The sequence below is a fragment of the Pezoporus flaviventris genome, unplaced genomic scaffold (genome assembly GCF_033815535.1).
Source record: "Pezoporus flaviventris isolate CSIRO_AGI_PZ_B2104156 unplaced genomic scaffold, CSIRO_AGI_Pfla_v1 ptg000036l, whole genome shotgun sequence".
In the NCBI taxonomy this organism is placed as follows: Eukaryota; Metazoa; Chordata; class Aves; order Psittaciformes; family Psittacidae; genus Pezoporus; species Pezoporus flaviventris.
The window spans coordinates 2,787,575-2,806,658 of record NW_026892584.1 but is presented as its reverse complement, the minus strand read 5'-3'; the positions used below and the strand labels follow the sequence as shown (position 1 = coordinate 2,806,658).

General features: G+C 42.6%; 1 protein-coding gene across 2 annotated transcripts in view; it reads right to left on the bottom strand.

Moving 5' to 3' along the window:
* SLC1A2 (solute carrier family 1 member 2) overlaps nt 1–19,084 on the bottom strand; it is an 82,588-nt gene that overhangs the window by 3,488 nt on the left and 60,016 nt on the right. For both annotated transcript variants that reach the window (XM_061462860.1, XM_061462859.1), the window contains exons 8-10: nt 17,007–17,201; nt 14,376–14,510; nt 3,409–3,640 (exon numbers count right to left, since the gene is read on the bottom strand). In XM_061462860.1, the coding sequence (XP_061318844.1) occupies nt 3,409–3,640; nt 14,376–14,510; nt 17,007–17,201 (562 nt within the window). The remainder of the gene's footprint in view (nt 1–3,408; nt 3,641–14,375; nt 14,511–17,006; nt 17,202–19,084) is intronic.

Here is a 19,084-nt window from a genome sequence, read left to right as displayed (position 1 = left end):
AATGTATTTATTCAGAATTCACAATACTCCCAAAGAGTGAAACTCCTGTTCATTTATCACACTGACTAGAAAACATTAGTAGTAGGAAAGAAGTTCCACATTTTCTTAGCCTTTGCTGTAAGAATTTGTTTGGTTTTTGGTTTTGGTGTGGTTTTTTTGTTTGTTTTGCTTTTTTTTTTTTTCAATAAGTGCTTCAGATTCTACACCTTGCTATCTCCTTTAGTTTTCTCTAGATTATTTCAAAAACAGATCAATTTTTTCCTTTTTTTTTTTTAAGGTAGAAATCCATATTTTTTTCAGTGGAATTTGTTAGCAAAGCAGAATAGCTGATGCAGGGACATGAAAAATACTCAAGGCCAGAATAATCATAGAAACTCACCTATAATTATGTCACCTTTAAAGAAATTCAGGAAAAGATATGTTGTAAAAGCACTGTTCATCATACCATTCTTTCTAACAATGTAATGAAAGATTTTACATGTAGTCAGGCCACAAATTCAGAGTAATGCTATGCTTGTCTCACCCAAAATACAGCAAAACATCACTCTTGCTGTGAAGATATCCGCCATTTTTTTTAGGTTTTAAGTATGGTAGAAAACCTATAGTGATCTACCAACTTACAGTATACACTGGCCAATATGTCCCAGAAATGACTACAAATAAATCCATGCTTCAAGAAAGACAGATCCAGCCAAATGGCTTTAAAAATTCTAATAAGCTAAAACGTCAATTTAGTTTTACAAAAGTGATCTAGATCTTTATAACTGTGAAAGAACCTTTCATTTAATTCCAAATGGATGGCTCACTCTTTCCTAACTTACCTTTGTAAGTTAACATCCTCAGCTTCAAATGAAAACTTAAAGACAGAGCTGAAATTCCCTATGCTGGATAAACTGGATGCATGGAAGCATGGGGACATGGAAACATGACAAAATGCACTGATTTTTGAAGCAAAGTCAAGCTTTTCTTATATAATTGAAAGGGGGGGAGCATGCAAATACAGGAATGAACAGCTTATTCAGAAATGAAAATCACATAGAGTCATGTGAAATATGGTAATAAAAAAATACAAAAATATCGTGCAATAACAACCACTCTACCCCCATATAAACTACTTATTAATAATATACATTGACCATGCAAAATTATAAACTACTAGAGTTATACGTGGAATATATTACAGAAAGTAAATAGAAACGGCATGCTAGTAGATTAGCTTTCCCAAATTCTGACCAGAGTTGCAGTAAGCTTTTCAACCCACCAGTGCATTTGACAGGATGAAGAGATGTCCCTTCAGATTTAACAGCTGGCTGTTTTGAAGCACCAAATCCTACACTCTGTTGCCTTTGCTCCTTTAACCCTTGGGAGCTGTGACCTCTCCAACATGATCCAAATGCTTTGCAAATGCCAGCATATATTCTACTCATAGCTTATAAAGTAGACCATAACATCACATGCTTTTGGCAGTTTGCAGACAGACACACAGACAAGACTAATGATCTCCTGAAAGTCAGTCTTGTGCCCAATCCAGTAAACCCTGGCTCTTTTCATGAGTTTTAAAGTGCAAAAGATACCACACTCAGAGCAAATCTAAAACAATGAAAAAGGACAAATACCTTCAGGTAATAAATCACTGGTCCTAAATTTTAATTAAAGGGTGTGCTTAGGAGGATGACCTACCACACCATTAATTCAAGTTTTTGAGGTAAGCTACTACCTCAACTGATGGAAATGATGGAAATGAGAAACTGAAGGAGGAAAGAAAGTGCAGCAAGTATTGCATCAACAGGCTACTACTTTCTAGCTTACTTTTATCTCTGTGCAAATCTGAGTGGAAGGAGATAAAATTATCTGTATTCAGTTCCATGAACCTGATTCAGGTAGAATAGCTCAATTTGTATTAAACTCACTGAAGTTAGCATAGTCTATTTCACCAAAAAACAGTTTTCCAAAAGTTCCAAAAGACATTATCCAAAAAGTGTGTGTATGCATGCTTATTTTAATGAAAAAAATCTTTAATCAAATGAGATCTTTCTTTTCAGTGAGTTTCTTTTTTCCTTCAAATTTTTCTCTTTTGTGCCCTTTTCTCTTTTGTGGACATTATTTTTTAAGTTTTTGTATCATGTATTCTCTTTCCATTTCAAAATTCTTTTTCTTCGTTTTATTTTTCTCATGGAAAAAGAGTGGGTGACGAGGAAGGGAGAGCCATATCAGATCAAAATGTTTGTTTTAATTTTAAAAACTAATTTTATTAAAAACTCAGAAGATTCAGGGGAAAAAATAAGGATAAGATGAAAGGGATTTATGTCCTGAATTCAGTATTAAATTTCCCCATGAATATTCAGGTTTGGCCTGATATTATCTCAAAGTAAGCATTAGGAAAAAATATTCTGAAAAATATTTCCATCCAGGTTGGAGACAGGTCAAAGTGATAGAACAGGAATTACGTTTCCAATACCTATGGTGATCTTCTAATGGACTTAGTGTAGGCATTTATAGTTAGATACTGGCTCAGTTGTGGCAATTGGAAGACACAAGAGAATCTGTCTGAATAAATGGCTGAGGTAGGTTCACTGGCAAATTCACCACATTGAAGACAGTGTACAGGACCAGATCAAGGTATCAATAAATAATAGGAAAAAAAAAAACCTATGAAGTCAGAATTTCCACTTTTTTCTACTCTCTTTCTCCCCCTTTTCAAAAACTCTCTTGATTTTAAACTGTCCTGTCCTAATGGTGGGTGCTTCGTAAATTTTAAACCACTAACCTCCCCAGTTGTTTTCTCATTCAACTGGTGGGGTTTCTCAAGCTCACTTTCCTCTGATCAAGATGTTATTATTACTACTAGTAATCCATGTTAGTTACAGCAAGGATTAGAGAGAGAATACAACATTTGTGACTTAATGACTCAGGAATGATGATGAAAGCAAAGTGTAAGCATGCTGTAGGAGTGCAGGAGCATTCTGACGCTAAAGTGCATTCAACATGTCCATCTCTGAATAGCATATCATCAAGGCAGTCAGCAAATGCAAACACCTGTATCTGAATTGCAGCTATCCTTCATTTGGGTTGGCAATTAAGTTCTCTGTTGCCATAGAAAATTAAGTAAATGTCCATAGAAGGTGATGCCATATTCTCTGTGTGTTGGCATATTCCATAATACGTTGCATCTTGCCTTTTGATATGTAAACAATGTACATGATTTTTTCCCCTCAAACAACAACTTTTAAGAAGAGTGCAAAAACCATCTTTTAAACTGCTCAAATTCATTCAAAATGTCGAGTTCATGGACCTTGTTGTCACATTGTTATTTGCAGAACAATTTGAAAAATACATGCAGGTTAAAAAAATAAGATAAAGCATGCAGTGCTATATACATGTCTCAATATCCATAAATGTGAAAGGTACCTTGCACTCATCTACTATGACTGAGTTGTGAGCTGCAAAAACACATTGGTTTGAGTTGTTTTCCCTATGATTTTTCATGTCGTCATAGATTGACTGAGTCTTGGTCATTTCAATGTCTTCATGACCTTTATGGTGGGAATCAATGTTGTCAAGTTCTGCCTTGGAAAGGTGGTAGACAATGCCAGCACCAAAAGAATCCCCCACTACATTGACTGACGTTCTCATCCGGTCCCTACAAAAGAAGCAAAAGGCAGAGACTGAATAGCATGAAAGGAAGAAAAACTAGGGCATGGCAGCCCTGTTCATGTTACAGTTACTGTATTTATTCCAGGAAGTTCAAGGCATCTTTAGAAGAGAAAGATGGGAGTTTTTGAAGCCTGTTTTCTCAGGGGACTTTTTCAGATGGAGGATGTGCAAACTCCCATGTCCCAGCTGCTCATACTCATGGATTTTGGCAAAGAACTTGTGCTAGGGACACAGCCAAACTGCAGAGTTGTGCTTGACAAATTTCTCCAGCTTCTGGAGCTGAAGTTTTCAATGTCAGGCTGCCAGGCTCACATCACTGCCCTCGGTTTAATGAGAACTTATCAGAGCACTGAAATTAATGTAGACAAGGGGAAAGGATTTTGGACCCTGAAGACTTCATCAAAGTGTTCTCATTTCTGGGACAGATTAACAAATGGCCTCTCCCTTTATTCTCAGTGAACCAACTACAGGTTAAAAAATGCCTGAAATATCTCCATGAAGCTCAGGCCATCAAAGCTCCTCTCCCGGCACCATCTTTGCAGATGGTCATCTGGTAGCGTGGCACCATGCCCACTCACACTACCATATGCCAGACCTTGGCATATGAGATGACCAAAGTGGCCTACAAAATGATGAGCCTGTGACAAGTAACTAGTCCCCTTTGTTGTAGGAGGATGACAACAGAGGTTCCCAAGCTTCATTACAAAGAGATATATTTGTTGGCACTTCCTATACAGGATGCCATTGGACAGACATACCATCTTTCTCCTGTCTTCTTTTTAGAGTGCGGCTCAATCTGTCAGCAGTGAACCCATTGCTGTGGATTCTCCCTGATCTCACAATTCTGCCCCAAACCTGCCCCAAATTCTGCAAAAAATGAAGATCCTACGGAGCACTGCAGGACTATGGGCTCCTGCTATCTTTCCTACTGACCATGTATTGCACATATTGAAATCATTTACAATCTAATTTGCCTCTTCATATCTGAACTAAACAAGACTCCTAAAAACCTTCTGACTGAATTTTGAGCTACTGCAACTACTAAAACTACTCCAACAACTATGTCTAGCTTTTTCAAATAGGTCAGGGAAGTGATTACACTGATTAATTCTCACAAGTATATCCACGAAGACTCATTTACACAAATGGCAGGTTGAACAGTGTGGACATTTGCCAAGTGTCAGAAAACCCAGAATTTAGGACCTCATTTCCCAAGAGAGTGACTAATTAGTAAACACCCTTTCTAATATTTTTGGTATTAGATTTGTGTGACATCTCATTTTCCTGTAGAACACCAAGGGAAAAGACCAAAATATATAACACCCAAACTGAAAAACATTAGTTACACATGCCTGTTTATGGCCATACAAGATTTTGAGCCCTTTTTAACATTCTTTTTCTCAGTATCTGTAAAACTGCTTTTGCCAGCTGTGGAACTGCATTTCTTTTTAAGTTTCTCCTTTCCCTCTCTACATTATCATGCTTATGTGTTTGAAGTTCATGGTATAATATCTTAGTTGAAACAGCTCTTTTATATGTTTTTGTCATCAAAAGAATACCTCGGAGGAAAAAACTCCTCCAATAACTCTCCCCAAAACCAAACAAACCAACAACCCATAGGAGGAAATCATCCTTCTAGTTTGGCTTCACACAGATGAAATGTGTGAACCACTTCTGTTCCATGCCTGTGAAGGATGCTTTAAACCTGGTCAGAGCGGCAGAAGAGGAGAAGATGAATTTTTGAGTGTAATTTTGAGTTAAGACAATCAACACCGGAGCGGGAGAGAGATCAGCGTCCAGGAGCCTCAGCTCTGAGAGACAAGAGCCACCGAGGGAGCCTCAAGTCCTCGACAGGACCTGCCCAGGAGCCGGCAGCTCAGCTGACGCGAGCGAGCAGCTGACTCACACGCGGCGGAGCCTGAAGCAGCGGCACCAGCGCTGACTGGGAGAAAACCTGCCCCAGGGAGCGCGGGCGAGCAGGAGTGCGGTGAGGCAGTTTGTGCGGGCAGGAGGGCGGGGTGGTGAGCACTCGTCGTGTGACCAGGGCCCGGTCCGGGAGCTCTGCTCTGGCTGTCCCGGCGGTGGCAGCGTAGGCACCCAGACAGAGCCGGTGAGAGGGGAGGCTGCAGGGCAGAGCTCGGGGTGCAGAGAGTGCCTGCACTGGTCTGGTGAGGGGAGGGTGCACAATGGGCAGGGCTGCACTCGGTGCTCCCTGGTGGAGGTCCTCCTGCAGCAGGGGCTGAGCTGCGGGATGCTGTTAATAGACTGCGAGATGTCAGGGAAGCTGAGAGGAAGCAGGAATGCTTGCTCCCGGCCCAAACTGTGCAGGGGCCTCGAGCTTCACCTCTACCTCATGAAGGAAAGAAGGAGGCCGTTAACCTGGGAAGCTGGGAATTAGTGACAAAAAAAAACAACAAAAGAAAAAAGAAGGAAAAGGACAACCAAAAGCGAGGGGCTTCCCCCTAAATCCCCTGTCCCCACGCAGAACCGCTTTGCTGTCCTGCAGGGGGCTAATGAGGAAGCGCACTCGAGCCAGAAACAGCCGGCTGATGCACTGCTAAAGATCTCTACTGGTGCTGCTAGGAAAACGCGGCGGGTCGTAGTAGTAGGGGACTCTACACTGAAAGGGACAGAAGCACTCGTCTGCCGGCCAGACCCCGTCTCAAGGGAGGTGTGTTGCCTACCGGGGGCACGGATCAGGGATGTGGCAGAGAGGCTGCCTGCTCTAGTAAGTCCCACGGGCTATTACCCACTCCTGGTGATACATGTGGGTGCTAGGGATATAGATAGCAGTAGCCTGGGGAACATAAAGAAGGACTACAGAGCCCTGGGGGAGGTGGTTAGGGGCTCTGGAGCTCAGGTGGTCTTTTCATCAATTCTCCAGGGTACAGGGGAGGACCTAAAAAAAGCTAGGAGGATTGGCCAGGTTAATAACTGGTTAAAAGGGTGGTGTCATAGTCAGGGATTTGGGTGTCCTGAACACAGGACCCAAGCTTGTAGGCCAGGTCTACTGGGGGCTGATGGAGCTGCTCTAAAGAGCAGTTTTGGTAGGAGGCTTGCCAGACTGGTCAAGGAGGCTTTAAACTAGCTGTGTTGGGGGAGGGGGGCATCATTCCATTCCAACACACCCAGTCAGTTGCCAGAACCTATAATAAATGCTTGGAGCAATGTAGAGATACCCAGCTGCTCCAGCCAATGAGCCGGCTTCATTTGGAGCTCGGCTCAGATGCCTCTATACAAATGCCTGTAGCATGGGGAACAAACAAGAGGAATTAGAGATGTGGGCACATCTATGGGGGTATGATATAATAGGGATCACAGAAACATGGTGGGATGGCTCCTACAACTGGAGTGTTGGAATGGAAGGTTTCAGGCTCTTTAGAAAAGACAGGCCAGGCAGGCGGGGAGGGGGAGTTGCCCTTTACGTTAGGGATAGGCTGGAGAGCATGGAACTCTGTCTGGGGATAGGTGAGCAGTCCACAGAGAGTTTGTGGGTCAGGGTTAAAGGGAATATAGCTATGGGAGACATTACTGTGGGCATCTGTTACAGACCGCCTGATCAAGGAGAACCTGCGGATGAAGCACTCCATAGACAGATAGGAAAAGCCTCACGCTCGCAGGCCCTTGTCCTCATGGGGGACTTCAACCACTCAGACATCTGTTGGAAGGACAGTACGGCCCGGCACAAGCAATCCAGGAGGTTCCTCGATTGTGTAGAAGACAACTTCCTTCTGCAAATAATAGAGGAGCCGACAAGGAGAGGTGCCATGCTTGACCTCGTGCTCACCAACAGGGAAAGGCTCGTTAGAAATGTGACTCTCCAGGGCAGCCTTGGATGCAGCGATCACGAGATGCTCGAATTTGAGATCCTCATGACAGTGAGAAGAGCATGCAGCAAGCTCACTGCCCTGGACTTCAAAAGAGCAGACTTTGGCCTCTTCAGGAACCTGCTTCGGAAGGTTCCATGGGATACAGCCCTAGAGGGCAGAGGGGCCCAAGAATGTTGGTTGATATTCAAGGATCACCTGCTGCAAGCTCAGGAGTGTTGCATCCCAACCAGAAGGAAGTGCAGCAGGAGGGCCAGGAGACCTCCTTGGATGGATAAGGAGCTCCTGAGGAAAATTTGAAGGAAAAAAGAGGCTTATAAAAGGTGGAAGCAAGGACAGGTGGCATGGGAAGAGTACAGGGATATTGTCCGAGAAGCTAGGGACCAGGTTAGGAAAGCTAAGGCTCAGTTAGAATTAAACTTAGCTAGAGGTATTAAAGATAACAGGAAGGGATTCTACGTACGTAGCAAATCAAAAACAGACTAGGGAGAATGTAGGCCCCCTCAGGAAGCTCTCAGGAGAACTGACTACACAGGATTTGGAGAAGGCTGAGGTTCTGAATGACTTCTTTGCCTCAGTCTTCACTGGCAAAGGCTCTGACTGCACCACCCAAGTCTTGGAAGGCAGACGCAGGGACTGTGAGAATGAAGACCTTGTGCCCACTGTAGGAGAGGAACTGGTTTGAGAACATCTTAAAAATCTGAACGTGCACAAGTCCATGGGTCCTGATGAGATCCACCCGCGGGTCCTGAAGGAGCTGGTGAATGAAGCTGCTAAGCCACTGTCCGTCATATTTGAAAAATCATGGCAGTCAGGTGAAGTTCCCAATGACTGGAAAAAGGGAAATATAACCCCCATTTTCAAGAAGGGGAAAATGGATGACATGGGGAATTACAGACCAGTCAGTCTCACCTCTGTGCCTGGTGAAATCTTGGAGCAGATTCTCCTGGAAGGCATGCTAAGGCACATGAAAATCAACAAGGTGCTTGGTGACAGCCAGCATGGCTTCACTAAGGGGAAATCCTGCCTGACCAATTTGGTGGCCTTCTCTGAGGGGGCTACAGAACTGATGGACAGGGGTAGAGCAGTTGATGTCATCTACCTGGACTTGTGTAAAGCATCTGACACTGTCCCACACGACATCCTTGTCTCTAAATTGGAGCGACATCAATTTGATGGATGGACCACTCGGTGGATAAAGACCTGGCTGGATGGCTGCACACAGAGAGTTGTGGTCAATGGCTCAATGTCCAGCTGGAGACCAGTAACGAGTGGTGTCCCTCAGGGATCGGTGTTGGGACCGGTCTTGTTTAACATCTTCGTCGCTGACATGGACAGTGGGATTGAGTGCGCCCTCAGCAAGTTTGCTGAAGACCCCAAGCTGTGTGGTTCGGTTGATACGCTGGAGGGAAGGAATGCCATCCAGAGGGACCTTGACACGCTTGTGAGGTGGGCTGATGCCAACCTTATGAGGTTTAACCATGACAAGTGCAAGGTCCTACACCTGGGTTGGAGCAATCCCAGGCACAGCTCCAGGTTGGGCAGAGAAGAGATTCAGAGCAGCCCTGTGGAGAAGGACTTGGGGGTGTTGGTTGATGAGAAAATGAACATGAGCTGGCTTCAGTGTGCGCCTGCAGCCCAGAAAGCCAACGGTATCCTGGGCTGCATCAAAAGGAGCGTGACCAGCAGGTCGAAGGAGGTGATCCTGCCCCTCTACTCTGCTCTTGTGAGACCTCACCTGGAGTATTGTGTGCAGTTCTGGTGTCCTCAACATAATAAGGACATGGAACTGTTGGAACAAGTCCAGAGGAGGGCCACGAGGATGATCAGGGGACTGGAGCACCTCCCATACGAAGACAGGCTGAGGAAGTTGGGGCTGTTCAGCCTGGAGAAGAGAAGGCTGCGTGGAGACCTCATAGCAGCCTTCCAGTATCTGAAGGGGGGCTATAGGGATGCTGGAGAGGGACTCTTCATTAGAGACTGTAGTGACAGGACAAGGGGTAATGGGTTCAAACTTAAACAGGGGAAGTCTAGATTGGATATAAGGAGGAAATTCTTTCCTGTTAGGGTGGTGAGGCACTGGAATGGGTTGCCCAGGGAGGTTGTGAATGCTCCATCCCTGGCAGTGTTCAAGACCAGGTTGGACGAGGCCTTGGGTGATATGATTTTGCATAAGGTGTCCCTGCCCATGTCAGGTGGGTTGGAACTAGATGATCTTAAGGTCCTTTCCAACCCTAACTATTCTATGATTCTAAATATACTGAACCTAGCAATACAGTTCCACAAAAAGAAAACTTGCTTAATATTTGGTTTTGTATGCATGGCGTTAAATGTTGAAAGGACTCACAGATGCCACATGATTGAGGGATAGTACAGGATGTCAAAAAAACTAAGGTGAACAGAATATATAACTGAAGCATGATACAAATTCTAAAAGGGTCATTTGAGGAGATGCTCCAGCCCCTATGCATGTACTACTAGCCAAGTGGTTCAGTGCTACAAGCTGCCCACTCTACAGAACATGCCATACTTTGTGAAGGAAAGCACATAAGTTCCTTACAGAACAGAAAGGACAAAGTCCTGGCTGTCAGGCATCAATAGCAAAGTGTCATAGACCTCTTTAGGGGCCAAAGAACACCCTAAGAAGAACAAAGAAGATTGTATGTACTCTTCTGTTAAAAAAGCCCAACCAGCTAATTCCAGTTATGCTGGAACACTGTAAACAAAGTCAATATAGGAAAGTTGTAGTCTAGTAAATGACTTGCTTCAACATAGCTACATCTGCATTGTCCATAGTAGCTTCTGAGAGAAAGAATGGGACTGAAAGTCAAAGTTCTCTCTCAAAAGCCAACTCAGTATCTGGTAAGAATGTGTTTTGGAATAATGTTTAAATCTCGGTAAGATTTAATACCCAATTTCCTTAAACTGGCATAAATCAGAAGAACTGGAAGCTTAACAACGTAGAAGAAAGAGATAAAAATGAGAACTGAATCAAGCTACCTTGTTACTAATGTTATAGTGCCTATACAGCATGCTAGTATGCAAAAAAGTTACTCCTGTTCCTGAAAAGCTTGAAAACCCAGTAAATTAACCTTACTAGATTTTAGCAAAAAGATAAAATCTCAGCTAATTCAAAGACCAGGTGGCATGTTTAACTTGCCTTACTTCTGATTGTAGGAAAGAGCTCCTGTTTTCTATAGTTTAATTCAATTCATACAAGGCCCTGTCTATAACATCCACATGTCAACTGTTTCTGAATATTCTGAATTTAGATCTAAGCTAAGGAACAGTCAGAAGTCAAGCAGTCTATTTCTGAGATACCGAATGAAGGTTTAAACAGTGGATCAGCCATTCAAGCCCATTTTCTCTAATTCCTCTCCTCACTGCAAAATCCCACTGTATCTGAGTTTGTGCTATGATGTTTTCTGAGCTTGTCAGTCTTACAGCTGGAAAGTAGCCAACTTCTGGCTAGAGCAAAAGAAGCTGGTTTTATTCCAGCTTTTGGCATGTCTTTACAGCCCTATCAAAAGTCACTGCTGTGTGATGCTTAGTTTTAAACTGAGAAACTATGAGAATTGTGAAATCTTGGGAAACTTGCCTGGTGAAAGAGCTCACACTGTGCATGTATGCATGGGAAGGGGAAAGGTTGAGCAACTTAACCCCCAGATATTGGAGTGACTTGAGAGAAATTGATACGAAAACTTTTTGGCTCAAATTTGAAGGACAGAATGCCAAGTTTAAGGACAATCAATAGTCAGCTTTGTGTTACACCATGACCAAATCATGCAAAATTGGTTTTGGTAAGACCACAGTTTCAGGTGATGGTAGCACTGTAAAATCACTTGATGTTCTGACGTTTTCTTTCATCAGGAATATTGAAAAAACTCATAGAATAGGACATTTTTTAAAAGCTTTCATTATCTGGAACTCAAATGTTATATAAGATTTCTACGTGGCTGTTTGCATTTGCACACTAGTTCCAGAAAAGTGGCTGAAATTGGTAAGTTTCTCTTCTACATTCTGTTAGAAATACTGCTGTAATGTTATCTGATATCTACAGAACTGAAAGAAGACAATGTTTGTAAGTATAGAAAATATCTTTTTATACCCTTTCACTTCAGATTATTTTAGGTCTGGTTTATGTGCCCAAAAGCTTGCTCAAAAGTTGGCTTGCCTTTTCTTAACATAGGGAAGTCAGTAACATTGTTTTCCGTATCTCATTAGATTATTGTGGCTACCACACAATCATTAGAAGATGGAAAATAAAACTATTAGCTGTTGAACATATGCTAATTGGCACAACACATTCACCAACAAACTCTGTCTTGACTTCGGAGCACTAGTGGCATGACACAGAACCTGTGATCTCCTTTTTCATATCTTTTCCTTTTTCCCTACACCTTTCAGTTATAAATCATGCTGCAATTGCACTGCCAATCATTAGGTCAGAAGGACCAACCATTTGTGCTGAAAGATTCTTCCTATACTTAAGATTCATCACTGCTGCAGCTCCACAGCCTTGTCCTGGGCTGTATCACCAGCAGCGTGATCAGCAGCACGAGGGAGTGGATTCTCCCCCTCTACTCCAATTTGGTGGGACCTGCACTGCAGTCCTGCATCCAGCTGTGGAGCAACAACACAAGAGGGAGGTGGAGCTGTTGGAGCAAGTCCAGAGGAGACCATGAAGATGCTCTAAGGGCTGGAGCAGCTCTGCTCTGGAGACAGGCTGAGAGAGCTGGGCTTGTTCATCCTGGAGAAGAGAAGGCTCTTTAAGGGGAGACCTTAGAGCAGCTTCCAGTGCCTAAAGGGGTTGACAAGAAATCTGGAGAGGGGCTTTGACAAGGGCCTGTAGTGACAAGACAAGGGGGAATGGCTTTGAACTTTCAGAGGGGAGACTGAGATGAGATATCCAGAGGAAGCTCTTTACTGTGAGAGTGGTGAGGTGCTGGCACAGGTTGCCCAGAGAAGCTGTGGCTGCCCCATCCCTGGAAGTGCTCAAGACCAGGTTGGACAGGGCTTGGAGCAACCTGGTCTAGCGGAAGGTGCCCCTGCCCGTGGCAGGGGGGTTGCAACTGGATGAGCTTTAAGGTCCCTTCCAACCCAGACCATTCTATAATTCTATGAGGGTTAGATGAGTCAGTGGTAACAATGCTGCTGAAGCTGAGCCTGAAATGCAACACCTACTAGTGGATCAGGACTGCTGGTAAACTTACATCTCTGAGGTTTGCTAGTGTGGGCAGAGCTTCTCAGTCTCCAGAAATATTTTTAAATGACATTTCCCTAAAAAAACCAAACAAGTCACATGCTCCTTTTGCACATCCTCCTACCAGCTGCAGAAACCTACCTATTTATCCTTAACTTTGAGAGCCCGTGAAACATATATTTAAAGTGAGTGTGCACCTCCTACTCCCAGCTGCAGATACCTATGCCACTTTCCCATTTTCAACTATGACCTCATAAATATAGTCACAGAATATCACATTTTTCCCTATGCCAGCTGTACTCTGACTGCTGAACCCTTCCTCATTTCACCATTCTGAGTCATGATATCTTGATATTCAGTTATATATAAAATATGTAAGTCATCTTTTCCCTCTCTCTTCCCAAGCAGTAAACTCCTCTTTCATTTTTCCCTGAAGCAGAATTGGAGCTTTGTGCTATTCTTAACTCTTAGTGACAAATAGGTAATAACAGAGTACAGAAGTAGCTCCAAAAACCAAGTCAGAGAATTGATCAGGATCTTAAATTCTTCTTGCTACATCGAAGAGATGACAGAAAATTAATTTTCTATTTTACCTTCACATTCTCAACTCTGCTATTCCTTCTTGCATAATTTTAGTAGTGTATCTTGGACTGGAAGCTATCACAGGTTGGCAGCTGAGGCTACTGGTGCAGGAGGAAATGCACAAATAGTACATAGTACTTACATCTCCCCTTCCAGGCACCACAGCTGGCACAACAGAAACATCTGTCTTTACTGCATAAAAGAGTATTAGGGCAAGATGGCTGTTGACCAGAATATACTGTGCTGCAGCAGTACAGAACAATATAAAAGCCTCTAGAGGCTGATACAACTTGAAGGACTACTATGTCCTGTCAGCTCTGCACAGATGACAGAAAGACATCCAGGTTGCCAAATGACAACGTGGGAAATCTTGTGGCTTGGCGTATGCTCTACATTTACTGCTTCTGTATTGAACTATGGAAGAACAAAAGCCTTGGGAAACTCTCAGAGGACCTGGAATGACACTGAAGGACTTCAGCCTCACATCTCTGAAAATGAAAGTCAGTCTTTCCAGTTTGAGGGATGTGTCAGTAAAATCAAATTAGGAAACGACCTCTCTCTTTCAGTTTTCTTTCTTACTTGTCTTTGGTTTATATCCTGCTCGAGAACAGTTTCTTTTTAAAAGTATTTAACCTCTTATGTAAAAAAAAATAAAAAAATTCCTACGGAAATATTTGATTCTACAAATGCCCTAATCACCCTGTAACTTCCTGACAACATCCTGATGGAACCTGCATTTTCAGCATTCGTCCGTGTTTTTAGACCACAGCTATAAGAAACAGAAATATGAAAGCAAAGTTTGGAAAACTGCTCTTGAGCTATGTCTGTGATGGAGAGGCATCATTAGGAAGAAGAAAATACGTAAGCATGAGCCCAAGGGTCTTACAAGAAGATCCTTGTCTCATAGAAACTGACTTTGGTAGCAATCTGAAACAATTTGCACCAGCTGAGAAGCTGCTTTTCATGTCATCAAATAGCCTATTTTCTCCTTTGCTTTAACTGTAGAGAAGAATCTTATTGTTTTATAAGAATTACAGCTGAAAAGTGCTATGGATAAGCATTACTTCACTACTTTTTCTGCTTCAAGCAGTAGAGTCATCATAACTTACAAAAGCCAGTCAACAGCAACAAGCAAACTGATGTCCTGGGTAGGGAGACCCACTGCAGTAAGGATCAGCAGCATAGTGACAAGTCCCGCGCTGGGAATACTGGCAGCTCCAACACTTGCAAGGGTGGCAGTCAAACTGCAAAAACAAAAATCAAATGTGGGTAGCAGGAAGAGGAATATAAACTTTCATTGCATGCTTATGTGATCATTAGGAAGCTCTTATTTTTAATGAGTTCCCCCAAAAACTAATGACTATATGAGAGACCATGGTAATGTCAGGCCCCAGTTTTCATGCTTCTATTTCTCAGAAAATATTTATTTGGGAAGGCCAGATCTATGGGGTTTATTCTGAGACTTGTAAGAGAGTTGTCTGAGGTTGAACTCTGTAAGTTGGTTATGATATTCAAATCTTTTGCCTGACAGAAGGCTGGGGCTGACCCAGACAATCCAGGTTGTGGTGTGTTTCTCAGGTGTCTGGGTTAGAGTACAGCCTGGCCTACTGAACACCTGGGTAGGTCCAGCAGATATACAGGCAGGATAGTTTGCTCGGTGGTCAGGCTTCACAGATGGTGCCAGCTCCTCCGGCACTTCCAGCTTGAACTGGTAAGGGATTGCTTTTGCTGTCCCACAGCAGCACTTAAAGACCTGCAGTGGAATGAAGGCCTTTAGACCTCTGTTAAGGTCTAACCATGCTGGCTTAGCTACCATTTCCAGTGTCATCCTCTCCCAAAGGAGAGGAAATCAGAGGATCTACATGACAAATATGAAGTACCTAGGACTAGTTTAAAGGCTAGTTAAGTCTTTGTGAGTCTGTGTCTGGGTGATGTGAATATCCTCAGTACCACAGACTGGATTTGACAGAAAAAACATAACAACCTTTCATTCATTTGTATTTCCACCTCAAGAGACAGCTATTGTGATACTGTTGTAGCAAAAACGGTATAGAGCATAAAGAGGAGAACCAATTGTTTTCTTACAGTTAGCCCAAAGTTGCCACCTGCTCAGTAAATATGAGTCCCAAAGCTGGCTACACCAGCCTTGAAATGGTTGATCAGGAAGAGCTAACAGGTCAGTCCCTCAGAGGAGGGTGTTGAGGCCCTGGCACAGGTTGCCCAGAGAAGCTGTGGCTGCCCCATCCCTGGCAGTGTTCAAGGCAAGGTTGGACAGGGCTTTGAGCAACCTGGTCTAGTGGAAAGTGTCCCTGCCCATGGCATGGGATTGGAACTGGATGAGCTCTAAGGTCCCTTCCAACCCAAACCATTCCAGGATTCTATGAAGAGAAGTAACTTGGGCTCAAGCCTACCAAATTTCCTGGACAACAGCCGATTCCTGACTTGAATTTCTATAGTCTAATTTAGCTTGATATGTGGCAACTCTGAAATGACTGTTTTCAGTCTTAGCAACAAATACATAACACACAGGCCTCACATCTGCCTTCATTAGAAGAAGCCCAGAACCCTTCACAAACCTTGGCTTTACTATTTCAGGGGTTGGGGTAAGAAGTGAAAAAAAAAGGAAAATGTGGAACTAATACAGCTGTGCAAGAAACATGGAATTATACCTTTGTAGGAGTTTCTTTAGTGTTAAATAGTTTCTTTAGTGTTCTTTAATAAAAGAAAGGTGGGTGGGTGAAAACTGCAGGAAGAAGACAAACTTGGCAGCTTTTACTTGTGGTTTCCCTTGTAACTATTCAAAACGTTAGGCCTGGTGTCTTCATCAAGTTTTCCACAGTAAATTAACTTTAGCTGTAGCAGTCATAACTTTGCCATTGTTTTTTATTAGTCACTCTACCTAATAGGTCTTAAAATTGCATTACAGTAAACAGTCTTCAAGAAATTCTTTCCTGTTAGGGTGGTGAGGCACTGGAATGGGTTGCCCAGGGAGGTTGTGAATGCTCCATCCCTGGCAGTGTTCAAGACCAGGTTGGAAGAGGCCTTGGGTGATATGATTTAGCGTAAGGTGTTCCTGCCCACGGCAGGGGGGGTTGGAACTAGATGATCTTAAGGTCCTTTCCAACCCTAACGATTCTATGATTCTATGATTTATCCATTTTCAATGGTTACATTCCTTTGTCCTTTCAGATATTCAGCTGACTTAGATATGACAATTCGATACAAAAAAGACTAGAACTAGCACTTGCTGGGAGTATCCAGACCACACTGCAGACATTCTCAACCTCAGACTGGGCTATTCTCAGCCAGTTTGTTTGCTGTTCACCAAAGTCACAGTAAAAGTACAGGCAAACATAAATATATGGGTACATTTTTAGGTATACTTTTTCCTTTGACTGTATATAAACAGATACAGTCTAGAATGTTAATGCCCCATTTATCACTTGTAGCATTCCTCTGCACTAAAAAAGGCACTGCACTGGAGAGAGAATTAAGTATTTCCCATTGTATCGTCAACTGCAAGACTCTCTAGAACACCACCAGCATGGACTAAGCTTGCAGATGATAGAAGAAGCGTGTCACCAGAGAGCCAGGACCTATGTATATGACATTCCTTTGCATATATTATTAGAAATCCATGGATTTCAAAGTGAATATCACAGCTACTGAGAAGACGTCCAGCCCAAAGCTTCACATTTTACAGTCTGTGGAGACAAAGCCTACGAGTATTTTGAACTGACCTCACAGTAACTATCTGGCCTCCATCCAGCTCAATTCCATTCATCTGTGCTATGAAGATTGCAGCCACAGCTTCATAAAGGGCAGTTCCATCCATGTTAATAGTTGCTCCAACCGGAAGAACAAACCTTGTTACACGCTTATCAATGCCTAGATTTTCTTCAAGGCACCGGAATGTGACAGGTAATGTTCCAGCACTGAAGGACAGAAAGCAAGAGTAGAGAAGGCATAATTACAGTATAACATAAGGGAGGAAAGTCAGATATTCTGCTATCATTGTCTACACTTTCTACTTCCACTTTCTGCTGTGATTCAAGTGATTTTTAGCCAATTTTTAAATTAAGCCTTCATTTAGCTGGAGGTGGGCCAACACATGAACATGACTTGAAGTAGGGATGAGAGCTTGAGAGAGTGTAGATGAACTTTTCATACACATTTATGGATTATTCCTTGTATTTTGTTCAAAAGGACAAGTTCCAGATGTTTTCTGATGGACAGAACTATAAGCATAGGGACAAATACTAAATTTCTTTGAATGTGAATTTGCTCTGACTGGAGAAAACAGTGTTGCATTAAGGAATGAAAAAGCTAGGCAAAAAGATACAACCCATCAAGTTCCCAGACCCTGGAGGACAGGAAGGATATAAAACACAGCTGGAGGACAGGAAAAGATGTGAAAGACGGCTGGAAGACAGGAACAGCTCCTTGTACAGATCCACAGTGCCTTGCTGGATTTAAAATGAAAGAGGGAAGATTAAGGTTCAACATAAGAAAGAAGTTCTTCACTATGAGGGTAGTGAGCTACTGGCACAGGTTGCCCAGAGAAGCTGTGGCTGCCTCATCCCTGGCAGTGCTCAAGGCCAGGCTGGACAGGCCTTGGAGCAGCCTGATCTAGTGGAAGGTGTCCCTGCCTGTGACAGGGGGTTGGAACTGGATAAGCTTTCAGGTCCCTTCCAACCCAAACCAGTATGTCATTCAATGAACAGTTCAGGCTATTAAATGCACTTCCTCAAAAATTCACTTTCATCAAAAATTACTGCTGAAAACAAACATATTCTTTTTTCCTGTAGATTCAAATATCTCCTACTTTCTTCACTATCAGGTCTGCCTGTCTCAGGCAAAGGACTTGCTGCAACAAGCATGAAACTCAACACAGGAACATGTTTTGGTTTCTTACTTTTTTGTATTCTCTCTCCACTTGGTGGAGCAAATCTATTGTGGTTGATTTGCTTCAGTGGGCAGAATTTCTCAAAGGTCTTCACTACTGTATCCCACTCATTCTGGTGCCATTGCCCCTATAAAAATACTAATTTGCTCATAGAAGAGTAAAGGACTAGACTCACCATATTTTCTCACATAAATACTTACAACATATTCTTGCTAGTGCCTTGCAACTTCAGGGTCTTTCCAACTCATTCATTCATCCACTACAATAGAGATGCTAATTGGGTACAAAAAAATGCAATCTTTCCATTTTACAGATAATTAAACCATGGAAAAGGGAGATTAAGGAATGATTGAGATACCTAACTATATATAACTTTATAGTGTTATATTAAACGTCCTAGGTTATCAGGTAGAATCACATGAGGCTGACCTATCTCACATGGGACCTATGGAAAACTCAAACTGTTCTGGACTGGCAGATGCCCAAATCACTCCTCTTGTCCCACATCTATGGAAACATGAGTTAGAAGATATAAACTTCTAGATCCCCGTCTTGTGCTCAAATGATTGGACCATTCTCTGTTCACAGACGTGATTTTTTTAACAGACTTCGATAAGCCAGATACACGGTACCAAACACTTGCGTTTTAGCATTTTTACAAATATATTTGTATTTCTTTACTGTGGATTTAATCATAGATAATCCATGTTTAATATTCTGTGCATTTAGCTAAATCAGAGAGAATTCATACTTTCTAAAACCACGTAATATATTCTCTCATGAGATACTCTAGCACCTATATTTGTAGCAGATAGCAGAAAATACCTAGTGAGTCATTAATCAATAATTAGTAGGCAGTTTTCAAGTCAGTTCCAGGATCACCTTGCCTCCTACAGAAAAGATATTCTGATA